Genomic DNA, 24,937 nt, shown 5'->3' on the forward strand with positions numbered 1-24,937 from the left:
GTCATCATGGCTTTCTAAACCCAACCTGGAGCATGTGGGGTCACAATCACCACCACCAAGAGCTGAATTTGGGTTCACAGGAGCTGCTGAGGACAAGGGGGAGCCGGCTGTTCCCTGACTCCGCGGCTCCTTCCAGCATGAGCCAAGCCCCCAGCAGGACCTGCAGCAGCCCCTCTCCTACAGCCACCCATCCTGTGAGTCACTGCACCCACCCTCCCACGGCCTGCAGGGTGGGGGTGAATGCTGGCTCCAGACATCGCCCCTCCCACCGGGCTGGGATCACCCTTGACACTGCCTACAGGTGCCCCCCATCCCCTGCCTCCGCCGGCTCAAGGTGAGGCAGGCCAGTTGCCTGAGACAGGGCCTCATCCCTCCCTTCCCAAGGCAGGGCCTGGGGCTTCAGCTGGGACTCCTGATCTCCCCTCCCTGGGTGCTGACCTGAGGTCAGCGTGGGCGTTGGGGGCCAAAGGCAAGACTGTTCTAGGTCAGCCTAGCCAAAATCAGCTGCCGTTTCCACAGAGCCATGCACCTGCTCCCGGGTGGGGCTCACAGTCCCACCGCGGGTCTCCCTCCTGGCTCAGTGAGCCTGAACCTCACAGCGGCAGTACCCAGGCGTTTGCTTCAGCCCTGACACAGCTGTACCCAGGGTGCTGGGCTGACAGTAGGGCGCCCGAGCATCTCACCCCACCAAAAGGAGGCACGGCCTACGCTTGAGAAGCACACACAGACACACATGTGCACACGCCAGTGCTGATGCCCGCAATGCATGCACAAGAGAACCACAAGGGTCCTGAGGACTATGGTCCGGGGGTGATCGCTGCCCCCACGGGCACCTGGCCACCCCCAGGCTCCCTCCCCCTAGCCCCTGCCAGGCTCCATGAAGGGCTCACTGTGCCAGTGCTTCCAGCCCACGCCAGCTGCTCCTCACCTTTGTTTGCAATGACTCATAGAATGAATGGAACTTTCCGGCTGCAGGAATGTAAATGCATTCAGGTGTGGGACAGGCGGCCTGGGCAGGAGACTCAGGACTCACAGTCAGGAGAACCTACTCTCCTGGAGGGCAGAGAGCCCTCTGGACCCTGAGGCACTCGCTGGCCTGGAGGGTCGCTAGAGGCCTGGAGCCCAGCATCTCTGGGAGGGAACGAGCAGGAGCAGAGTAGTGAGGCCCTGGCCAGCCTGGGGCTGAGCTGAGAGATGGTAGGATGCAGGGCAGGGTCAGCCCCGTTCAACCTCAGGGACTTGGCATGCTCCTCCCAGTAACCCAGGCCTTCCCCAGATCCCAGTAGTCAGGAGCAGCTAGGACTGGGCTGTGCCCTCCAGGAGAAGACTCCAGATGCGGATGCCAAGTGACCTCTGCCACAGCCCCCCCCCCCTCGCCCCGAGTGACAAGTGCAGAGGACCCCATCTCAAAGGCAGAGGCCCGCCCTTCCCCGGCTGCAGCAGGACACCAGGGCCATCGGGGCAGACTCCTGGGCCTCGCGGGCTACACAGCTCAGACCAGCCTCAGGCACGGGAGAGGTGGGGTCCCCAGCCGGCCTCTCTGAGGAGCAGGCCAGGAACCCAAAACTCTCGGCCCCAGAGCCCTCCCCAGATTGAGGAGCTATTTAGGGACACCCAAGGCCAAAAACATCACAGAGACAAAGCCCCAGGCAAGTGCCTGCACTCTGAGCGGAAGCTGCGCCATCTGCCCAGTGAATTGCACTGATTACACAGAAGCTCCGGAAGTTCTGCTTTCTGCAGGAGCACCGGCCTGCCTTTAATCTCAGTCTCCACCACCGTTGCCCCGCCAGCCACGCGGAAGCAGGGCACAGCTGCCACCCGAACCCAAAATAAGCCACCAGGGTATGTGACACACATGTGCAACACAGGCCCAGTCCCCCGCCCCCCCGGCCTAGCAGGGAAAGAAGTCAGGGAAGATGCTGTCCACCTCCTCCCGCAGGGCCAGGCTGGGGCAGCCCACGTCTGAGCCCCACGGCTCCAGGGGGCTGCCCAGGAGCTCCTGGGAGCCGGGCTCGGGGTCTGTCAGGAAGCTGGGCTCTGCCCTGTCCAGCAGACTGCTCCTGGCTGTGTTCCGAGAAGGGACACCGGCGCCTCTGCCCTCCAGAGACCCTGGAAGCAGATGCAACATGTCAGCCTGGGTACCTGGGCCGGGCACGGCAGGGTCAAGGTACAGGAGGCCCACCTCTGTCTGTCCTGTCCGACTCGGCTCCTGAGGGCCGGGACAGGCAGGCGAGCCCACACCTGTGGCCCTGCTGGAGACCCAGGAGGGCCCAACCGGCCACAACAGAAAACCACTGCCCACAATTTTAAATCTCATTCCACTCATCACGGATCTGGTGTCCTCAAGGGGATGTTTAAAGAAAACAACACAGACCCCCCCACCACTCCCCACTGCCCTGGAACAGCAGGAGACACATAAGCAGCTCCACGCACTAGGCTCACACGTGGCTCCTCGTGCACACAGGTCACCTTGCACCCCCACCCCAATGACAACCACCAGCAGAAGAAATCAGCTCAGACACAGACACCAGATCTCAGTGTCCCACAGCAAAGAAAAATGCTCACGTCTCCCCGCTCACCCAGCCACCAGTCAGGACTGGCGTTCAGCAAGAAGGACATTCCGTCTTCCACATCACATCCCGCTGCAGGCCTGGATGGGAGCAGAGAACCTCACCCTTGGTGATCCCAGGCAACCCCACTCCTCAAACCACAGGAGGAAGGTACGGACCCTCAAGGGTGGCTTCAGGTGCAGGATGAACAAACAGGGTGCCCCCCCCCAAGACCCTGAGCCCTCCCGTCAAGGACAGACTGGCCCACCACGCTGCCTCTGTTGGTTTCCCTCCAACCTCTGCCACGCTCCCTTCCCACGGCCCAGCTGGTGCGTGCTCACAAAACACAAACTCGTTTACTACCAGCCGAAACACAGACCGCCTAGAACACGACAACGTTTTCAGAAACGCGTCAGAAAACCACACGGCAGCGTCTGGCTCGAACCGGCCTGGGCTGGCAGCTGCGGCCCAGGCACAGATGGTGAGGGAGGGGTGCAGACTTCCCGGGGGGTGGGGGTGCGGGGCTGCTGCACACGCCCACCAGGGCACCCACCTGGGGTCCAGCGTCATGGAATTGGCCCCCTCTGCCGAGGGCCCCCCAGCCTGGCACAGGCAGCTCTGAGCCTCTTCGCTCACCAGGAGGGAGGATGGCTGCCAGGAGTGGGCAGGCCAGGGTGGGGGCGGCCTCAGGACCTTGGAGGGACTTGGGCCTGGGGGCTGGGAAAGCAGGCTGCAGGGCTCTACGACAGAAGTGAGATGCAGGGGAGCCTTCCCCACGTGGGGAGCAGCCCTCCTCTGGAGACCCCCACACCCATGTGGTGCCCGGAGCAGGGATGAGAGAGCTCACGGGCAGCACACAGGTGACCCGGACACGAACGCCCAGGGCCAGTCAGGCTTCTTGAAGCAGATACCCACCTGGCCTCAGTCAGCCCCTGGAGCTCTGATCCGGGACTCTACCCATCTGCCCTCGTCCCTACCCCAGCCTCCGCCCTCAGACCTAACTCCCTGCCACATGACCTCTGCACTCTCCTGCCCTGCCCGTGGCTGCCAAAGGTCCCTGGAGGCCCCAGCTCCGCCGCCAGCCCTGGGGACAGCAAGCCCCCGCTGCTCCTCCATGGGCACATTCAGGCAATCAGCAGGCACATCCTTGGTTCCTGTGGTGCTCAGACACTGCGGCAGAGGCAGTCACATGCATGAGGCCCGAATGCCAGCACTGCCAGTCGTGCCCACGGAGTGACAAATAGCTAGGATCTGGGGTCCAGCACAAGGGAGGCACAACCATCAGAGGTGCCCCGCGGACCTGGCTGGCACAGTACCAGAGAACAAAAGCCCTCCCTGTGCAGAGTCTGTGACTCACTCAATTACAGGACAAAAGAGCAGGAGGACGCCTGAGAAGGGCAGGCCAGGCGGGGGCTGCTCAGGACAGTGAGCACAACAGGGACGAGGAGGATGGGACGTGCTTCCTGCAGGACCCAGGGACCCCTAGAGGTCCAAGGTGAAGGAGAGCCGAAGAGTTGTCCTGGGGGAGCAGCAGCTTGGACCCTGCTCCCCAGCAGAGAATGGGACAAGGATGCCCCAAGAACAACCCACCACCTGCAGCAGAGAAGCCAGGGCAGCTCAGCCTTCACCCCTGCCCCCCGTAGCTCCCATTAACCTGTTTTCACCACAGCTGAGGGCAGCGCAGGGTCCCTGAGCTACACCCCAACACACAGGTTTGTCACGATGAGAACACCAACAGTACGGGTTCCACCCCCATTCGGGAGCACACTCCGCCACTCCCAGGGTCAGACCCAGGGCCGTCCTGCAGCGCCTGTCTGTCTCCCCTCTGGCAAGAACACTAACCTCACAGGCACTGGTACCCACTCTTGCTTACCAGGGAGGGCTGGTGGCCCATCCAGCACCTCGGCCACCCCCAATGGGGCTTCACCCACTCCTGCAGTGGCACAGTTTGGAGAAGCCTGTGGCCTAGGTGACACAAAGACAGATGGGAAGCCCTGAAGGGTCTGTGTCTGCAGTCAAGGGTGCCCAGCCACACAAGGAACACTAACATGGTCAGGCCACACGCTCCCAAGCCACAGTCTGGTGCCACTGCTGCAGCCGGACCCAACATAGCCAGTTGTGTGACGTCCTTCTGCCACTTGTGCCACGGCTCCTTGGAAGAAGCAAAAACCTAAAACCGAAAACAAGCATAATGGGTAACGGGTCATGATGCTTAATCATCTGACACCTGAGAAGAGTAGGGTGGGCTGTGGTCTGTCACCCGCTGCCCTACTGGGGTGGCAGGGGCTCAGCTCAAGTGCAGATCCTGGGCTAGAAAAGCAGAGCACGGACAACAGGGCTGTAAGGGACTGACATGGAGACCAGACTTGTTTCCCGGGGCTCCTGCCTCACTTGGGGAGGCCACCTGCTGACAGGGGGACAACCACAAATGGAGGATTGCCAGCCAAGATCACAGTTCCCCTGACAGCACCGCAGGCAGAGGGGAGACCAGGACCTCAGGACTGCAGGGAAGTCAGGGCTGCCCCTCAGGGGGTGAGCTGCCCCCCAGCAGAGCAGGGACCGGCAGCCCAAACACCACTCACGGTGTGCTGCTCCTGGCCCGGCAGCAGGGTGCCCACGAGCCTCAGGAACTGCACGGACATCTCCAGGACCGAGGCCATGTCCTCCCGCCGGCCATCAAACCGGGGCAGCAGAGCCCGCAGGCGCTCACAGCTCACGGAGATGCGCTTCCTGCTTGCAAACAGCCGTGTCTGTCAGTCCACATGGCCTGGGCCAGGGGGGAGGACCGCAGCCGCCAGAACACCCCTCAGAGCCGCCCCCAGGGCCTCCTCAAGTAGAACAAACCTGCTAGTTAGCTCTCCAAAAAATATGAGCCCTTCAGGGTCACCCGCCACAGGTTACCCTTACGTTTGTGCAGCAGTGGCCAGCCCTGCCCTGGATGCCCCCACCCCACCCCACTAGAGACCCCAAAGGCACAACCTTCAGCTGGTCAGGAGGGCTACAGAGGTGGGCGTTCTGGCTCAGCCCAGGAGGAACTAATTGTCCCCTGGCCACAGGGCAACCTCGCCCCCTGCCCCAGCTGCCTACAGCCCCCGGTCCCAGCCTCCATCTGATAGCCTTGCCCCCCCCCCCGCCACCCCCCCCCCCCCCCCCCCGCCTCCCAGCAGCTCCCCTGCAAGCCAGAGATGCCCTCGGGCCTCCAGGGCCACCCACCTGCGCTCCCTCTCGCTGAGCACATTCCGCGGGAGGCCAGGGCCTGGCCGCTGGGGGGCCGCCTTGACCCGGCCGGAGCCCTGGCCTCGCTCCTCGCTGCAGCCCCGGGCGCTGGGCGGGGAAGGCCCGCTGCCAGCAGAGACAGAGCAACACGCTCTGTCAACTCGGGAAACAAGCTGGGCCCCCGGGGTCCCCATGGACGTCCTGTGGGGCCCCAGGGCGAGGGGCCCCGGGGCGGGGTGCTGGACCTGGTCCTGCTGGGCCCGACCTCCCCCAAAGGCCCTGCTGCAGGCGCCCTACCCCATAGGGAAATGCCGGCTGAGGACCTGCAGCTCGCTCTGTTAGGACTGGGGACCCACACACACACCCCAGGCAGAGGCCTTCCACCTGACCCGACACCCCAGGCCCTCACCTGCACCCCACAACGCCAGCCTCAGAGCTCCCGCACGCCATGAGCGCAGCTGCAGAAACGCAAGCACACACCCAGGACCTCCACGTGCCGCCCCACGTGCCGCCCCATGCGCCTGCGCTCGCATCTCTGCCGCTGGCTCCGCCCCGCACATGTGCCCCGCCCCGCCCAGCACGTGCTCCGCCCCGCCCCCACCGGCCGGGGCCCCAGGTGTCTCCCTGGATAAGTTGCTATGAAGCAGCCACGACCTCAGGCCCCGCCTGGGTGCTCCTCCCTCCTCTTTCCAGGGGTCCCCTTCTTGGGGGTCGCCGCTCCCCTAGGTGTGGCCTCCCTAGGCGCCGCCCCCTAGGGAGGAGGAACGAAATTAAAGGTCCTAAAGGTTAACTTTGGGAAGGGAACGAGCGGGAGAGGAGAGTGGCGGTTTTCTGGAACCCACAAGCAGCACACATAGGAGCCCAGGCTCCTCCCTGCGCGGGCACGCGGGCCAGGTGTCAGGCCACAGGTAGGACTCCCTTGGCAGAGCAGTTAGGTGTTCCCTGAGCTGTGGGAAAGGATTAGATGGGAGTTTCTGGAACATTGTTTGGCCAGGAACCCAGCGCGGGGGTCCCAGAGGAGAGCGGGAAGGCGGGCCGAGACCTTCCTGACCCAGGTCTGCGGAGGACGCCCACCTGCCCCTGGGGCCAGCATCTGCAGCGCACCTGTACCTGGCCCCGGAAGCATGTCCTCTCCCCCGCGCTCCACCCAGGAGCCAGGGGCATGCCCACAGCTCCCCCTGCGCCTCTGCACACCGGCTTCCCTGCCCGCCGTGCCCGCCGCCTGCCCTGGGCCCCCCATCCTCGCCACCCTCTCAGCTCGCTCCCCAGGGCCGCGCGGGTCTCGGGCCGTTATAGGTGCCGGTGCCCTCCTGGGGCTGACCTCCAGGGACGGGCGGGCGGCGTCTGCTCCGAGGACTGAGGCCCCCCAGCAGGGGCGAGGGGCCCTGCGCGAGCGCCACCGGGGACCCGCCCCGTCCTCCGCCCGGCCCTACGCCGCCGCCGCCGTTCGCCGCGCGGCAGGCAGGGGGCGCGCCCTGCCCGGCGCCCGAGCCCCGACCCTGGAACAGCCGTTTTTTTCCTGTTTGGGGAGAGAAAAGTGCAGTGTTTCGGGGGAAAGCAGCAAAGCGCAGAAGCTTCTCCCTCGGTTCCAGATTCGAGCCGCCCCCGCCGCGCATGCCGCTCCCCGACGGGGCGCGCAGCCCGGGAGACTCATCCAGGGGGTCGCGGCCTGGGGCGCGCGGCAGGGGCCACACCAACCGGACCTTCGAGTTCGACGACGGCCGATGCGGCCCCAGGTACAGCCGGTGCGCCCCTCCCCAGGCGGAGGGACCCCAGGACCCTCGCACCCCAGAACCCCCTTCACCCTGGGGGTCCCCGCAACCCAGGTCCACCTCCACGCCCGCCGCCACCTACCGCGGGGACATAGGACCCGGCGCCAGGAGGGAGAGGCGGGGAGTGGGGAGGTGAGGGGAGGGGGTAGGGAGGGCGGGGCTGGCGTCTGTACCACGCGGGCGCTCACAGGTGCCTCAGCATCTCCCAGGCGCCAGGAGGTGCTGCCCTGGGGGGCTGGGGCTGCGCGGGCCTCCACCGAACCAAACCGGGGGTGGGGGAGTGGCACGATACTCCACACGGAAGCAGGTGTTCAAGGGCCGCACTTCCCAGGACTGACCCAGATGGGCTGTGGGATGCAGGTGTGCAATTACGCAAAGGGCAGGAGTCCTGGCTTTTTAATCGGGAGTATTGTCTTATCCTTTTTCTGGGAGGGGGAGGGGTGGTCCCCGTTTGCCCAAGAGGGTGAGAAGAGGACCAGCTGATATGGCTTCTAGGTGGCTTGGGAGCCAGCCACGGTTGGCCACTTTTCACCCAGGCTACCTGTCCCAGGATGCCGTTTTCCTGTCCAGCCAGGTGACTGGCCCAGAGGGCACATCGCTTTGGCAAGGCCTGGGGAAGGCAGAGTCCTAGCTGACTTGATGGGTTGCTGTCCCAACCAAAGGAAGGTTATGCTGGGTGGTAGGTCAGGCTGAATGGGGAGGTTCCGGAAAAGGTCATGCTGGGTGGCAGGCTAGGTTGGATGGGAAGCCCCTGGGGGAAGGTCATGCTGGATGGTAGGTTGGGCTGGATGGGGAGGGCCCAGAGAAGGTGAGGCTGGGTGAAGATCCACCTCTGGGAAAAGGGAGGCTGGGTGAGGGCCCCCCTAGGGAAGGTCAGGCTGGGTAAGGGCCATCCCTGCACCGCCCAAGGAAGGTGGGGCTGGGCTGGAGTGGGAGCTGCTGCGACAAGGCTGCTGGGTTAGGGAGATAGGCTGCAGCTGGGAGAAGGAAGAGCTTTCTGGGGGGAATGAGGGCCTGGGTTGGGGAGCTTCTGTGGGGCAGCTTCCTGTACCAGGCTTCACAGCAGGGGCAGCTCTGGAGTCCAGGGGCCTGGCTTTGCTCCATCTCTGGACCTTGGGTGGGATTCTGTTTTGAAAGGTGCTGCATGGTATCAGTAACAGTGCTGTGGTTCTAGGCAGAGGTGGGGGTGGTGGGATAGCCCTGCCTGCTGCTGGCGGCCAGCCCCCAGGCTGTAAGATTAAGCACAGAGGGTCCTGGGGAGGGCTTCTGGCTCTCTAGGCTACAGGAATCTCTATCTTGGTGTCTGGACCCTAGGTCTATCCCTGGGATGTGGGATCCCAGGCCCCAGCCACCCTGTAAGATCACTGGATATAATCCTTATTTTCTTCTTTCCCCAGCAAGTGACAGCTGTTATGGAAGGTGCAGGGGCCTGGGAAGGCCCTGTCCTGCCCCAGAGCTAACCAGTGCTAGCCTTCTGGTCCAAGCCCTCTGGCCTTTCCCAAAACTGCCCATTCCCCACAGCCCTGCCCCTCCCCACAGAGGGCTGGTGTGGCACCCTATGCACCCTGATGGCAGAGGGTGCAAAGATCCGGGGCTGGCATCCTGCCAGGGTATGTGCCTGGCCGGAGGTCTTGGCCAGCCCTCCAAGGCCCATATTAGGGAGCAGTGCCTGCAAGGCAGCAGGAAGTGGCCCAGGCCCTGTGGGAAAGGTTCTCAGGGCTTGAGGTACAGCATAGCTCTGGCCAGCAAGAGGGCAGTTTCCTGTCCTGGGGAACTGGGGGGAGCTCCAGGGTCTGCCTTTGGCCGGGAGAGTTTGCAGCAGCTCAGGAAGACAGAGGTGAGTGAGAGGGGGACAGAGGCGGGGAGTACCCCCTTGGAGCTGTGTTTCTGTCTGGGGGCTGGTCTGTGGGTGTGACCTGTGTCTGCCCGTCCAGCTACGCCACGGTTTCCGGGCATGCAGTTCTGTCCACCAGCTAGCTTGTCCACACATCTACATCTGAGTAACACGTGGAGTCACCCAGGAAGGTCGTGGGGTGGATGAGGTTGGGCTTTGTCATTGTGACTTCCTTTTCCCATGAAAGGCTAGTGACTGGGCATGAGTTCTTTCCCCGAGCTTTCTCGCTAGGCTTCCAGGGAAGGCAGGGTTTTGCAGGCCGCTCCCTGAGGGCTGCCTGCCTTCAGAGTGCCAGTGCTTCTGTTCTCTCTGATGAGCCCCAGGTTTTGAGCCCTGGGACAGTCTGCCTGAGAGTGTCCGGAGCCCTGTGGACGCAGGGGGCTGCTGGGCGGGTAGTGGCCAGACCTGAGTGTGTATGTGGCTCTGTGCTCACATGTCCCAGGAGGAGAGCTGGACGGGACAGGGTCAGGGCTCCTGATGTGTGTGGGGGGGGCGGGGGGGCTGTGTGTGGATGAGGCCACCCACATGCTCACCTAAAATCTTGTTCCGCTGTGGACACAACATGAGGCTCATACTAGGTGCTGGTGGGTTTAGAATGTTTCCGGGGGGTGGAGGCAGGGCCGGGCTGGCTCCCTAGACTAGAGTCCCTGGAGAGGCCTTCTGCAGAAGTTGGCTCTGTCATTTGGAGCTGCCACAGGGGTACGTGTTCAAGAATCCTTCATGTACTCACTCTGGCCCATTCTGCGTGGGGCAGTGGGGTCTGGAGGCCTGTGGACATGACAGCCACCCTAGATGCCAGCTCTTACTGGCCCGTGGCATTGCCCAACATGCTGACAGTGACTGGGCCAGAGGCTCCTTGCTGAGGACCTCAGCTGGTGCTGGTTCCCTGAGGGGAAGGGCAGCCACTGTGTCTTCGCTGATGGAGGGCGGAGGAGAGAGAGAGATCCAGAAGCCCCAAGGGACCCAGTTCCAGGCTGCTGGGCAGCCGCATGTGCCATGGCCAGGACCCTACCAATGTGTGAGGTGGCTGAGACACAGCGCTAGCATCCTAGCATGTCACTTTTGTCCACTTTGTCCCTGCCAAGTAGCCGAGCTGCTGGAGCTGTCACATCAGGACAGAGCACGATCTCCTGTTTCTCCCTAGGGCTCAGGACAAGAGGTGGGGTAGGAGAGCAGATCAGGTTCAGCATCCACATGGAGTGTGTGTAATTACCACCCTGGGTGGTGCCAGGAGGCTGGCCACAGTGGGGAGAACACAGGCAACTGTGGTTTCAGGTCCAGTGGCTGAGGACCTAGAGGACCTGGTGGCCTGAAGAGGTCCTCCTTTACCCTGTGGGTCATGGGGACAGCAAGGCTCAGGGAAGCTGAACACCACCCAGCCAGGTGACTGCCCCTTTGGAGACCCTGGCTGCGGTCTGGGGCATTGTGCTGGTGTTGACAGTGACATCTGTGGGCTCACAGTGGCCTAGGGCCCTGGAGAGGTGGACAGCCCAGCGTGGAGTCCTTGGGGGTGCCCTCAGGGCGTTGGTGAGATATGACCCTGGAGGTATTGGCCAGTGTCAGAGGACAGGGAGGCCGGCCACAAAGTTGGGCTCTCTTGGATGCTGAGAGCATGTGGCTCTAAGAGCCAAGGCGCTGCCAGGAATAAGGTGTCACGCGTGGGCAGAGTAACAGCCCTACCTGGGCTTCCGTTCCAGATAGGGCCCCGGGGTACCCCTGCTGGCCATGCCAGTTCTCAGAGGCACTCAGTGTGGCCAGCACGGGGACCTGTGGTGGTCCTGAGGGCTGGGCAGGGGCAAGGCAGGGACAGATGGGCAGCCCTTCCCCAGGTGGAGCCCCTCACTGGGCACCTCCAAGCAGCCACCGTGCATCCAGCTGGAGGGGCAGGTGCTTGGGCATCTTGGCCAGAGAATGGAATGCAGCTCATGAGCAGGATCAGCTATGGGTTGTAGGCCTAGTAATCTGGACATGGACCTATTGCCTGACCCTGAGTGCCCCAGACACGCTGTGTCCTTCTTGTGGGGGGTGGGGGGAGTTGTGCAATGGGGAGGGTCTCCTTAAAAGGCAGGCCCAAGTGCAGATGGGCAGGCAGGCAGGAACTGCAAATCCCCGTGGTTTCTGCATCCTCACAGGTGGATCTGGGCTCAGGGAAGGCCAGTGGTGGGGATAGGTCCCTGGGCCGGAGGCCCTGTGTCCACACCACTCCCGGGTCCTGCCTGCCCGCCCTCTGGGTTTGCTTGGTGCACAGAGAAAGCTGCCATGAAGTGTCCGTTCCCAGCTGCCTTCTGAGCTTTCACTTTGGAGCTTGACGTTTCTGGGAGATGGTGGGGAGCCGCCATCCATAGCATTGAGTCAGAGCCCCTTGCCCTGAGAAGAGGGTGGACGTTCCCCAGAGATGCCTGCCCGCCTGCTGCTGAGTAGCTTGAATGGCTCAGGCTTTTTAATTACTGTGCAAAGGAAGCACTTAGCTTTTCTGTTGTGGTCAGCAGTGCGATTCAGCTTTCCGCTTCCCCGGGCACCAAGCCCAGCTCTCCATGGCCCCCCACCCCGACCATGCTGCTGTGTCTTCACGACTCTCCTGGCTGTGGAGTGGGGCTGCTTGAGGATGTGCTCACACCCATACCCATGTTCACAGGCATACTCATGCACGCATATGCATCCACGGGTGCACAGATTCCCCATTCCCTGTGCCTCTGACAAATGTGGCTCTGCAGGCTGCTTAGGAATTCTGAATTGCATGTGAACCACAGAGGAGCATGTCATAGGAGAGGGACCAGTTCCCTTACAGGAGATGCCCCTCCATCCCTGCAGGCCCTGGGACAGTTTGAGCACTGTAAGCAGTGCAGACCCCTGCAAGGAGCCCTGGGGGAAGAAAGAATGTTCTCCTAGGACACCACACGCCTGGCGTGAGGAGCAGCTTCTCCCCAGAGGCCTGCTGGGAAGTGAGCCCAGGACTGGGGGTGGAGACTGGGGCTCCAGCCTGGGGAAGCTGGGGGTAGGAGTGGTCCTGACCTCCAGTGATGGGTCTCACGTGACCTGGGCTCCTGTGAGGCACTGTGGGCAAAGCATGGCCTCTCATCCCTGCTGCCACTCCTAACCCGAGGTCGCCGTGCAGTGGGGACAGTCCATGCATGGCAGGCAAGGGTGCCCAGACAGAACTTCCTCTTGTGGAGGTTCTTTTTGGAGAGGAGTGAGTGCTGCCTTTAACATAGGGGCCCCTGAAGGGACGCTTCTGTGTTGATAGATCTGTGTCCATGTGCGTCACACAGATGTGTGTGTTCTCAGCACAGTGGTGTCCTGAGTTAGCGTGCGTTCAGACTGTTCACAGCCACGTCCTGAGGCAGCGGTGGAAATATGGGGCGGGGCAGCCCCACTGTTGCATCATAGCCCATGCAGATCCGGTGGCACTTCCCGTATCCACGCGGCAGACATGGGCCAGAGAGCTGGGTGCACACCCTCTCTCCCTGCTGTGGGCATTCTCAGACCGCACGTGGCTGCCAGCACATGACAGCACCCAACTGTCTCCCCAGCAACCAGTGAGGTGGAAAGCTTTCCCACGTATACTTGGCCGATTTTTGTGTGTTCTTTGACCTGCCACTTGCCCTTCCTCAGAGTTGATCTGTGCTTGTGTGTCTTTCCCCCGTGACCTGCAGGTGTTCCCGCGGGTGGCCTGGTGGTGATGGCTGTGCCAGCAGTTGTCCCTGGGGATCATAGTTCTGTCCTCTGTTCTGTTCCTTGATGTGCTCTGGTCTTCACGTATTAGATGCTTTCTCAACACCAGACAGCTCTCCCTGCACCCTGTTCCAGTCCTCTCCTCTGTATGGGGCCATGGGGTGGGGTCTTGCGTTGGCTGCAGCATGGCCTGAGTACCCAGTTTCCAGCACCAGCCCCCCAGGCCAGGTGCATGTCTCCATGTCCCATCAGTGTGGTAGGGGATCGCCATGGCCACCTCCGCTCCCCACTACGTGTCCTTTTTCACACCAGACCCTAGGCCTCCCACAGCTGTGGCTCTTAGTCCTGACAGCTGCAAGGCCCATCTTGGCTCTTGTTGCACGTTTATTTTTCGGTCTGAATTTCAGAAACAATGAGTCACATCTTGAGAAATTGACCTTGTGCATCAATGGGAGCTGATCACCCTGTGGAGAATGAGCACCTCGTCCTGCTAGTGACAGCTTCCAGCTTCGGGTGTCCCCTTCGTCCTGTCTGGTGTCCCCAACGGTCTGTCGGCTCTGGAGCCTTGGGTTTACGTGGCCGCTGAGAGCAAGGTCTTCCCGAGACACTTGCCACCTTGTTGCACTTCCCCCTGGCTTGTGGGATGTGCTCAGGTGGGGCCCGGTTATTAGAGGCTCTTATTTGTTATAATAGTTTTTCAGTGGATTCTCTTGGGCTTTCTAGATAAGCAGCTGTGCCGGCCACACACCATTAGAGCCATGTTTCTTCTCTTTGGTGTTCATTGCTCTTGCTGTTTTCTTTGTCTGGCAAGCTGGCCAGGACTCCCACCGGGGCAGGCACTGGCGTCTCAGGTTGAGACAGAACAGTTCAGCCTGTTCACCACAAGCATGATGTTGGCCTAGATTTCTGGAAGATTCTTTTTGCTATTAGTTAACTTGGGAATGTTTCTTTCTACATCTGACTTATCAGTGGGTTTTGAATCTTGAAGGTTTTTTTCTGTATCTGCCAATATGATCCACGTGGACATCCTCCTTGAATTTCTGAGTGTAGTGAAGCATGTCATGCTTTTTTAAGATACACATTCTACTTAATTCTGGCCAAGTATAGATCCCATTTGCTGAGAGTTTGCTCTGGCAAACTTGTGCAAGCAGCTCTGGCTGCTTGTACTTAGAGTCTCAGGGGAGACTGCCCGGCATCAGCACTGGTTCTGTGCATGTGCGATCGCAGTGATGGGCTTGGGCCAGCCTTGGCAAATCAACGGAGTAGCTTCCATCTCTTTATGGGCTCTGGAGTGATTTGACTGAGAGGGTAGAGCTTGAGCATAAAACCACTAGGTCCTGGTGCCTTTGGTGGGAGGAGCAGGTCTTGGGCTATTTACCTTCCCATAGTCCTGCTGATTGACTCCTCGAGCACCAAGTGGGCAGATGTGAGAGGAAGAGAAGCAGAAATCCCTGGCTCTTGGTGGTTCCCCTCACCTCTCAAAGGCAGCCAGCGCATCTGGTGGTAAAGAGGATAGCTCCCCACCCCAGTGGGCCACTTCCTAACTGCGGGCACTCTATGAGGCTCCTTAGGCTCATCTCAGACCATAGGAATATGAGTCCTGGCTCTACGCAGATTGCTCTTGGGATCCTGTGCCCTACCTTGCAGTGGTGGTGCCTGGCATGTGGCTGGCACTTGCTGGCAAGGCCCAGGGTACCACATGTGCACCAAAGTGCTGAGGAGGACTTCCCTCGCATGTGCCAGGCCATGCACCTCCCTTCTCATTGCCAGCCTCTCTGGCTGGGTCCCCCAGGTCAGTGTTACAGATCCAAGCTCCCCAAAGGGGCCTCCAGCTGACCTGGAAAGGGCAAGCAGGGCATTGGGCATCCCAAGGAGCCTGATGCTCGGCACTTGGCTGGATGCTGCCAGCCAGCCCTGGATTAGATGCTGAAGCAGACTAAGCCATCTTGTGTTGGGGGTTACACTAAATCTCTCATACTCACCTCCTTTTTGCCTCTTTATAACCAGCTTGGGAGGATGGATGGCCTCCTCACTACAGATGAGGGGCCTGAGGCTCAGAGAGGGGTGATGACTCCCATGGGGCCACCCAGTGTGACCTGATGGGATGGGACTGAACCACCCTCAAGTCCTCAGGACCCCTGGCTGCTGCCTGGGCCTCCTGTGTGTGTGCCCTGAGAGTCCCCAGGAGGAGCGGGGACCCCCTACCCTGCCCGAGGACCAGGGGGCTGCTGTGCCCTGGCGCCAAGAGGTGGCAGGTCCCAGGGATGGGGTTCCATGTCTTGTCCTGAGGGCACATGAAAGCTGGGGAGGCTGCCAGAGCACTCAGCTCTCATAGAAAGCAGCACATCTTTGCATCTTTGGTGTGGTCGTGACAGGAGACATAGAGATAATGGGCACAGGCTTCCCAGACTTCCTCTCCACCTCCCTTAGGTCAGGCAGGGAGAAGAGAGAGGGAAGGGGGCCTGTGGACTGTGTCTGGGCAGCTGAGCCAGGGTCACATTCCTGCCCCGCCCAGACTCGCTCAGCCTTGGCAGGGACTGGACAGCTTGTCGCTCCCACAGGTCTGGAAGCCCTTAGGGACACACACCTTGGGGCTTAGGGGGAGGTCTCAACCAGACCCTGATGGCTTGGGGAGCACTGCTCGGCCATGCCCCTCCTACTTGCAGGCACCTTCCCAGGAGCCCCCCTGGACCCTGGCCCTCAGCTAGCACCCGGCCCTGGCTGTCAACTCTGCTGGGGGAACAAGGCAGGATGCCAGGTGGCCTGGGAGGTCTGTTCACTACACTACGTTGGCCTGAGTGTCGAGTGTCACAGTGGCACCGTCAGGGAGGAGGGGCCCCACACCCTCATCACCCGCCCCGGGCCTTCCCCACCGCCAGTGTATTTCCTGTCCCCCACGTTCCCCTGAAGCAGAGGATCCACCCTCTGAGCTCGTCCACGGACCCCGCAGGCCTGGGCCTTGAGGCTGGGGGAGAGAGAAAACCCACAGCTGCTCAAAACAGGGAAGGAACCAGGCAGCGGTGCCCCGGGAGCCAGCCGACGGGGTACTGCCATCAAGAGAGGCTTTCTGCAAGAGAGGGGCAGGACAGAAATGACAGCCCCCAGGCTCCAGCCACGTGGTCCCCTGCCTGCCCGCACCTCCCCACAGCCTGGCCAGCTTGTGACTAAGGAAAAACATGCAGGCACACTGATGCAATTAGGAAAATGTTATTTTTCAGACACTGCCAGATCCTCAGGGTTGACCTTATAACCTGGGAAAATAGCACGCGGGCGTGTCGGGCCTGCACCTGCCACTTGCAGCTCTGGCCTGGGGCAGTCCTTGAGCAGCTCCGAGGGCTATGGGATGGGGGTGCCACAACCCCCCTGTTGTGTGTCCAGGGGACAGGGAGCACGGGACAGGCCCTCGCTGGGGGCTCAGGGAATGTGCTTGCCCCTCGGGGTATGAGGAGGAGAGGAGGGTTTCTTGGCACCCGCTGGTCTGCCTACTGCTTGTGTGGACCTTGTGCTCCAGGTGAGTGAGAACCCCCCTCTACCAGCCACTCCTAGTCTCTGGGCACAGCCTGCCCCCAATTTCCCAGCTGAGGGAGGGGAGTATGATCACCCTGCCCAGAGCCCAACTCCTGTGTCCTCCTGTTGAGGCAGAGAACACTGTCCCCCAGCTCCTCCTGCTTTCCCTACAGCAACTTAGGAGGGGACCAGGAGGCCCAGCCCAGGGCCCACCCATAGCTGGTGTGGGGTCTTGGCTCTTAGAGGAGCCTGGTGAGGGTGAGCCTAGCAGGTGGAGGCGGTGAGGGGAGAATTCTGGCTTTGTCACAAGCATCCCATCATGGACTATCTGGGAAGAAACACCCGGGGGGGACCCGGGGCTGGACTCACCTGGAAGGTCAACTGATGCCAGAAGACCAGGAGTCCAGGGTGCTGGTTGAGGTCAGGAGCCAGGTCTCTGTTTGTACATCTGTGCATGAGGATGCGTTAAGAAATGTGCAGCTGCTCTGCTGGGTCAGGTGCCACCGTGCTGTTGTGGGGACTCAAGGGGTGGCTAGTGATCCTCTCACCTGGAGAGCAGAGAGGGCTGATGTGCAGAGGGCTTTGGGGGCTGCTGCCCTAGAAGGCCAGGAGCCTGAGGTGGCTCTGCTGGCACCTACCCCCTTGTGTTATGGGTTACTAGCTAGAACTCACTTTGAGAGATGGGCCCAGGAAAGGGGCAGGAGCCCTGGAAGACCCATGCGTGTGCTTTAGAAAGCTGCAGGCCACCAGGGACCCCCTCGGTTTGCCTAGTCTGGCCCCCAACACACCACAGCCAGGTCTCTTCAACTCAGGTGATGGGGCAGGGGTCTCTGTGGTCTCAGAATCCAGGTGACACCAGCATGGGCTGCTGGGCCAAGGCCCAGAGAGGTCCTGTCCTCCCCCAGGGACACCCTCTCCCAGGTTCTGATTCAAGCCAAGCCAATCATCACCAGGGATGCGAAGGACAAAGACCTTTTAAGTCTCCTGGTCAGTCATCCCCCCCCCCCCCCCCCCCCCGCCAGTAGCCTGAGGGTCTGGGAGGAGGTCTTCCAGTCAAACACAGGTGTTCTTGCTCCAGAGGAGAGCTGAGCAGACAGCCTCAGCAGCAAGGACTGTGGAGGGGGCTGCTGGGAGGGCTTCATGACGCTGAATTGGTCTTGAGGAACCTCCTCCTGTGCCCTGGAGGTGATTTAGAATGACCCCAGGCCGGTGTGCATCCCCATGGCCCGCAGGCCTGGCAGGCAGGGTGGGGCTGCAGAGGGCAGGGCAGGGGCTGTGGGAGGTAGGGCCTGGGCTGGGAGGGGGTCTGGGGGGGTGCAGGCCCAGGAATGTATGCTGGCCAGGCAGGGTGGAACTTGTGGAAGGAGGGGCAGAAGGCAGGGATGAGGGGGGGTGCAGGGACAGGGAGGGGGGAAACCTGTGCCTGGTTGACCCAGCAGGGGGTCTACAGGAGGTGGGGCCTGCATGGGGCTGGGGGTGGGGGAGGTAGAAGTGGGTACTTAGGAGTGTGGGCAAGGCAACTCTGGGCTGACAGGGGCGGGCTCGAGGAGGGGGGGCAGGGGTCTGGGGAGGGTGAGGGATATTGGGGGGGACAGGGGAGTGCAGGCTGGGGCCTCTCTCAGCTGTCCTGTGTAGGGGGGGCTGGGAGGTTTGCAGAGTGGGGGTGAGGAGATCCTGGGGAATGGAGGCTGGGACCTCCCTTGGCTGACCCATGAGGGGGAGGGTGCAGGGCGTCTGTGGGAGGTGGAACAGTGGAGGGGGGAGGTGGAAGGGGTTACTTAGAGGTACAGGCTGAGATCTCTCTCCACTGACCCATGCAGGGGGCCGCGTCTGTGGAATGAGGGGGTGGAGGGGAATGGGGGGATGCAGGCTGGGACCTCTCTAGGCTGACCCATAGAGGGGGCCGGGGGGAGCAGGGGTCTGCGGGAGGCGGGGCGGGGGGGGGGGGGGCGCGAGCACAGCGCAGGCTGAGGGGGCGCTGGCGTGTGCCCGCAGGCAGCCTGGCGGCAGGGACAGCGGCCGTGGGGACGGTGTGCACCCGGACACTGCCAGCCTCAAGATGAGTGACCTGGACTCGGAGGTGCTGCCCTTGCCGCCACGGTACCGCTTCCGGGACCTGCTGCTGGGAGACCAGTCCTTCCAGAACGACGACAGGTAGGGGGGAGGGGGGCGGGCTGCGCGGAGCTGTCCACGGTGCTGAAGGCCAGCGTGCCGCTACCCTTCAACTTTCCCGGGCTTCCGGTGGGGAAGTTGGGGGGCTGGGCGGTGGGGGGGGCATCTTAGGGGAGGGCCCAGAGGATGGGATGGGGCATCCTCTGGAAGACCGCCCCCTGGGCCCCAGCCCCACTCGCAGCTCTTCCGTTCTGGGGGACAGGAACAGACCAGGGCCGGAAGCAAGCCGGTGGTGAGTCCTCCAGAGTCCTCCAGACTCTGGTTGGGGCTGTTTATTATTAGCCAAGGAAGTGTCTTTCAGGTTTCTGTCTTGGTGACTTATGGGGGATGGGGGGAGGGGAGTGGGGGGGGGTCAGGAGAGACCACATTCCCTCACCTCAAATTCTGCTGGCTGGAGAAAAGCAAAATGAACCCGAGCCTGTTGGTAAGAGACCAGCAAAACCAGCTCTTGGGAATAATGCATCTGCCCAGGGAGCTGGCAGGAAGCTGAAGGAAACGTTGCTTTTCTCTGCCTTTTCCCCAAATAGCTGTCTTGGGTAAACACCCAGCACTTTAGCTCTGTCAGCCTCAGGGGAGGTGCTTTTACGCCTGCCAGTGAAGGCAGCACAGGGACTCACGCGGGGCTGGAGCCTGTGGGGTTTGGGAAGGAGCCGGTTCTCCTCGCTTCCTGTGTCATGTGTCAAGCCCGCCCACCCTCCCCTCGCCCACCATCCTTGGCACCTGCAGGTCCTCCCCCGTCCAGCCGAGGACTAGCCGAGTAGGGGTCCAGGTCCTCCCATGACGCAGGCCTTCCCGTCAGCACATAGGGTACGCAGGTTGAAACTGCCAGATGCAAAAGGAGCCCTCTGGATGATCTTTGCTGAAGCTTCAGCTGGGGAGAGTCACATTTGTGAATGAGGTCTATGTGTAAGGACTGTGCCTGGGAGGAGCGGCCAAAGCGTGTGGAAAGAGGTTTTAAGATCACTGTGCCGCCCACCAGAAACCAAGAATCCGGCCAGATCACACCACGTCTGGTAGCGTTCTCCATAAGTGGGGAGGAGAGAGATGCTCACAGTGCTTCCACACTCACCGTCAGAGTGGCTATATGTTCAGAGGGGCTTTCTGAGCTCTGCTTCCCCCTGTGGGACTGAGTATTGCAGTAATTAGGAAGCCCACTCGAGAGCACACGCCCAGGAAAGAGTCCCACTTTGTTCTCTGGGGAGGCAGAGGGGTCAGGAGGGTCCTGGTGTCTGGGTGTGGTCGGGGCTCTCCTGCCCCCCTGGAATGCAGGGCAGGGCTGGCGGCTTTCCTGGGTCAAACGCCTGTGCTGAGCATCTTCAGGCAGCGCCAGCCCCTCAGCGCCTACCCCCCTGGGTCTCAGTTAAGTCTTGGAAACAGCAGCCCCAAGGATTTTTCCAACGTGGGCAGGAATGGCGTCTGTTGCCCCAACTAGGCCCAAGGCCTCCAGTTGCATCGATAAATGCCAGTGCCTGTGGTTGATATGATTAGAGCGACACATCTTTCTGCTTTCAGGAGTGGATGGTTAGAGGTCTTATCCCTACTCACCCAGAGAGGGGGCATGGGGCCTGGGTAGAGATGATGGCCCTTGGAGGATCCAGGGGGCTCCCTGGTGGGGAGAGGGCTTCCTGTTTGCACATCTCTTGCTGGCTTCCTGGTGATGCTACCCCTGTTCACATGGGGTCCAGAGAGGAGCCTGTGAGGCACAGTGCTGACTGCCCAGGGTTCCAGGAGCAGCCAGCTTGGGTGGGGAGCTTTCCTCTACCCCCTGGCAGCCACTGTACCAGGACCCCAGTCAGAAGGCCTTCTCTGTTTTCAGACTTCCTTGGCTCAAGTGTGGCCTTGTCCCTCTCATGAATCCCTCCTGCTCACAGGCTGTGCTCTTAGGTCTTAAGGGGAAGGCAGTGCTGGAAGCCAGGACTCTGTTGGGGAGTGGGGGCGGCTGAGACCACCTGAGACCCCCATCCATAGGACACATTCGCAGGGAGGCCCAGACTGTGCTCTGAGGAGTACCCCAAGCTCAGGGAGGAGGAGCCAGGGGAGGCCTGACTGTTGGAGATACCCTCCTGGATGCTTGTGACATGCATCCCTAGAGCCTCTCCCTCAGTCCCCTCTTCATCCTCTGTGCTGTGGATCACTGAATCCCAAAGTGGGGGATGGAGGCAGGACCCGTTCTACACATAGAGACCTTGTAAGGATGTTTTGGGGTCAGGGTGCTGGCATGGCGTCCTGGGACTACAGGCTGTCTCTCTGTATCATGAGGCCTGGGGGCCTGAGGGGACCCCACACACCATCAGCAGCATTGTCCTGGGGCCCTTTCCTCACCCAGCCCTCCACTTGCAGCCTCTGTGCCCCTTGGCAGGCTCTGTAGGGTGAGCGGGGGTGCAGCTGCCCTGACTCTTGGCAGGCTGTGAGTGGGCGGGAAGGGCTGTGGGCTTCCTGCTCTCCAGAGAAATAAAGCCACCAGCAGTGAGTCACTGCAGCCTCACACGCTGTGGCCTTGGAGGGAGGGAGGGACTCAGCCCACGTGAGCCAAGGAGGCTGCCTTGGCCTCTAGGGGGCCGGGGAGGGGGCCAGGCAAGGGAGGAGGGCAGAGCCAGAGCTCACAGACCTTCCAGGGAGCAGCTAAGGTCTCAAGGCGACCTTCACCACTGCCTGCGGGGCAGGGCTCTCAGCAGAAGTGCACCTGTACCGTGCAAGGCCTGGACTCAGGGCTCCCCACCCCATCCGGGACAGCTCACTGGCCTTGTGCCCAGGAACCAAGGAGCAGTCCCCACCCCCATCCACAGCTGACCCTCTGTGCCCTGGACACCTGAGCTGTCTGGGCAACAGACAGGAGTCTGAGTGCTTCAGAGCTGGAGGCTGCAAGGCCCGGCCCACTCTGAGCCCTCCTCTTGGAAGGGGTAGTGACAGCCCTTCACCCCACAAGGTCACAGAGAGGAGACAGTGACTCAGGTAGGGGCTTTTGTCATGGTAAGTGTTTCTCCACCTCCTCTCCTGGAATGCGGATGGGAGGCTTTCAGGCCCACCCACCCCCCAAGTCAGGAGGATGCAGGTGGGCTCTGTGCCCCAAGGATGGGGGGACACAGGGGCTGTCACACCACAGCCTTGTCCCCTACAAGGAGCAGAACTGTGGGAACACTGGGGTGGGGAGAGCCACAGGTGAGGACAAATGGCCTGGCATGTGGCCACTCCTGGCCTGCATGCCCCTGATCACCTGCTCTCCACAGCTGCCTGCCTGGCCAGGACCCAGCCCAGCAGGGGCCAGAACAGCTGGAGGCCATGTCAGGGTCAGTGCCCGCTCCTCTCCCCAGGCATCTGTGTGGAGGATGGGTGGACTCTGAGAAGCATCTGAGGATTGGGAGGCGGGTGGCAGCAGGAGGGACCAGAGGCCAGGCCTCCAGGGTTCAGGATGCCATCCAGAAGGACCCCATTCAGCTGTTTGCCTTCGTTCCTCTGACAGCAGAGGATGGAGCCTGACTTGTTTCTCTGGAGTTGAGCAACGCCAAATATTATTTCACACCACAAGCTGGGAAGCGGGAAGACAAGCAGTCCTGCACTGCAGGAGCGGAGGACAGACCCCCGCCAGCCCTGCTGCACCAGTGATGGACAGACAGGGCCCCTGGGGCAGGGACTCCTCAATGCTCGGTCCACTGGGGACCCTCAGAGCCTGCCTGGGTGCACAGAGGAACTGGCAGGGTTGGGGTTTCTGCAGGATGCGTGCCCCTCCCGGTCAGCCAAGCAGAAGGGGTCTGGTGTGGAGTGAAAGCCCATCTGGAGTAGGGGCTTCTTGGAACAGTGCTGCCCTCCTGAGGGGCAGCAACTTCTGCAACTCAGCTATAACTGTTAAAAAGTGAACGTTACTGAGCCTCTCCTGAGATGCACCAGCCCAGGCACAGCTCGCAGGATGTGAAGCATCCCAGGCTGCTCCCCGAGGTCCTTCCCCCACCTGGGGCTCCTGCAGATGTGGGAGAAGCACCCTGGGAGGGCAGCACGTTGGGGGTGGGGGCCATGTTCTTACTGTTGCAGGGCCCAGGGCAGAGGACACTCCTGAGAGCTGGAGAGGGCAAGCACTTGTGGGGAGCTCTCCTCTGGAGGGGTGTGCGGGGAATATTGGGGGCTGTGGAGGGAAGCCACAGGGACAACAGGCTGGCCTGCGGTTTGCACCTGTGGGTCCTCTGTGGACTGATGAATGCAGAGGGCACTGTCCCAGCAGAGGGTGACCATAGCCATGCCCCTACCCGTGCTGGCCAGGCCAAAGGAGGGGCTGGCTTGACATTGGAGGAGCCCCGCTGCTTTGCTCCGGGTACCCTGGGTCCTTCCTGCATACAACTGCTGGGCTCAGGCCTCCTGGGGGTCTGCCTCTTGTTCCACACCATGACTCATGGGCAGGACTGGGCTGGTGGCTCCATAGGGTGGGTCAGGGTGGGACCCCAGCTCTGCCCCATCACCTTCTCCTTGCTCTACCCTGGCTGGCGGCCTGTGTCCACTGCAAGCTCACAGGCCTCCGAGGACACAGCTGGTGGGGCCCAAGCCTGGTTGGGGGTCCCCTGCCACGTCAGCTCCGTGCACAATAGGATTGAATGGTGCCTGGACAGGGGGGACATGGAGCTAAAGCCAAACCCCTAACCTGCCCCCAGAGACCCTGCTCAACCCACAGCAGCATCCAGGCACCCCTGCACAGTCCATTGCCCCCGGACACCTGCCTGCTGTCACGTGGTCTCTCTGATGGCTCCCCCATCTTCGTCCTTGGTCCCCTGACTCAGACTCAAAATCCCTACATCCATCGTGGCTCTACCCCACCTCAACCCCGAGGCCTTCTGCCCCCTGCCTCAGGATCCAATCCTACGTGCCCCCAGCCCCCATGCACAGTCTGGGCAGTTTCTGGCTTTATGCCGTCAGAGCTGTGGCCAGGGCGCCGGCGTATGGGCACCGGGAGCTGATGTTGGACGCCACAAGGCTGCTTCTCTGGGGTTCTGTCTGCCTGGGACATGATTGAATCAAGGAAAAGCCTGGGGTGGTGCCAGGTTCTGGCCAATTCTGGGAGTTTCAAGGAGCTTTTAGGAAGTAAAATTTGTGTCGTGGTTTTTCCAGTCACCTCCCAGGCCCAGGGCTCATTACCTGCGTCTCCCCCAGGGTCCTGTGAGCGGGCTGGGGCCCCCCACAGGGAGCAAGGGCCTGGGACATGGCCAGGTGACCCCTCTGGAGACTGGGCTCCTGGGGGCAGGTCGTGCGTTCCTCCAAGTGGGGGGACTGGGGCCCCCTCTCGCAGCCTGGGAAGGTGAGCAGCAGGAAGATGGAGAGTAAAGGGACCACAGTGGGGGTGGGGGGTGGAGAGAGCACAGGTCCGTGGAGAGAGCACAGGTCCGTGTGTGCAAGACCCGTCAGCCGGATTCTGGGACCTATGTGTGCACTTGTGACCCGGGCACACCGCTCAGTCTTCTGAGAACTGGGGGAGCCTTGGTCCATGTGCCAGCCTTGGATGTGTCTGGGAGTCCCCCAGGAGCCACGCTCCCCATCCTGTCCCTGGACCATTCAGGGCAGCATGCATCTTGGCCTCCATGCCTGCATCCAGAGATGCGTGTGTGTGACTCAGAATTCAGTTCCTCCCGAATTAGTGCAGGGCATGGCACAGACACCCAGTGAGGGGGCAACCTGCATCCTTCAGAGTCCCAAAAACCATGATCCGTTTTGGTTTCAAATTATAATTCCCTTTGGCACCTGATGTGCATGCTTCCCACAGTGTATCATTTAGCACTGGAAGTATGTCGTTCGTGGACCGTCCCGCCTCACACCCACCTGGAACAGAGGCAGGAGGCTGTTGCATTCAGGCCACGCCGCAGTCAGCTCCAGCTGCAGGACAAAACACCAGGGAGCTTAAACCAGAGACACTAATTTCTCACAGTTCCGAAAGCCAAGCTCGGAGGTCAGGGTGCCAACACGGTACTGTCCTGCCGATGGCCCTCTGCCCGGGTCACAGCTGCCTTCCCGTGTCTTCACGTGGTGGGCAGAGGGAGCTCTCTGGCCTTAGCTGACTCCGCTCACTCCCGGGGCCCCCCTCCTAACAGCATCACACTGGTGAAAGGTGGGGGGGATGCACATGTTCCATCCACAGTGGGTTTGGGGGGTACGAGGTGATACCACAGAAGTGGCAGGTG

The 24,937-nt window shown here is 61.6% G+C and overlaps 2 protein-coding genes across 9 annotated transcripts in view; one reads left to right on the forward strand and one right to left on the reverse strand.

Annotated features, from left to right (window-relative positions):
* Window positions 1-1,630: 1,630 nt before the first annotated feature.
* Window positions 1,631-6,251, reverse strand: SOHLH1 (spermatogenesis and oogenesis specific basic helix-loop-helix 1). 4 transcript variants are annotated; one of them, XM_041726379.1, is made up of 8 exons: window positions 6,175-6,251; window positions 5,763-5,891; window positions 5,132-5,279; window positions 4,598-4,719; window positions 4,423-4,514; window positions 3,103-3,289; window positions 2,580-2,650; window positions 1,633-2,109 (listed from the first exon to the last, which is right to left on the reverse strand). In XM_041726379.1, the coding sequence occupies exons 1-8, from the start codon at window positions 6,213-6,215 to the stop codon at window positions 1,892-1,894; spliced, it is 1,008 nt and encodes a 335-aa protein (XP_041582313.1). In that variant the 5' UTR covers window positions 6,216-6,251; the 3' UTR covers window positions 1,633-1,891. The 4 variants fall into 4 exon arrangements, with proteins under 4 accessions (XP_041582316.1, XP_041582313.1, XP_041582315.1 ...); XM_041726380.1 differs by having other exon boundaries at window positions 1,885-2,109; window positions 2,566-2,650; XM_041726381.1 differs by lacking the exon at window positions 5,763-5,891 and having other exon boundaries at window positions 1,638-2,109.
* A 1,073-nt stretch (window positions 6,252-7,324) lies between these two features.
* KCNT1 (potassium sodium-activated channel subfamily T member 1) overlaps window positions 7,325-24,937 on the forward strand; it is a 60,462-nt gene continuing 42,849 nt past the window's right edge. For 4 of the 5 annotated variants that reach the window (XM_041726366.1, XM_041726369.1, XM_041726372.1 and 1 more), the window contains exons 1-2: window positions 7,325-7,501; window positions 18,606-18,764. In XM_041726366.1, the coding sequence (XP_041582300.1) occupies window positions 7,380-7,501; window positions 18,606-18,764 (281 nt within the window). In that variant the 5' untranslated portion in view covers window positions 7,325-7,379. Of the gene's footprint in view, window positions 7,502-9,251; window positions 9,375-18,605; window positions 18,765-24,937 lie in introns of those variants that run through there. The other variant, XM_041726374.1, reaches the window with a different exon arrangement.

This window comes from Vulpes lagopus, chromosome 12, assembly GCF_018345385.1.
Source record: "Vulpes lagopus strain Blue_001 chromosome 12, ASM1834538v1, whole genome shotgun sequence".
NCBI lineage: Eukaryota > Metazoa > Chordata > Mammalia > Carnivora > Canidae > Vulpes > Vulpes lagopus.

Bases quoted from the DNA above. Each gene is read 5' to 3' on its own strand.
- SOHLH1 (XM_041726379.1), bottom strand. From the start codon at position 6,215: ATGGCGTGCGGGAGCTCTGAGGCTGGCGTTGTGGGGTGCAG. The intron at 5,280-5,762 runs GTGGGTGGCCCT...GTTTGCAAGCAG, and splicing joins CTCAGCGAGAGGGAGCGCAG to GAAGCGCATCTCCGTGAGCT. The intron at 2,110-2,579 runs GTGAGCGGGGAG...ATCTGCTTCCAG, and splicing joins CAGTCCTGACTGGTGGCTGG to GGTCTCTGGAGGGCAGAGGC.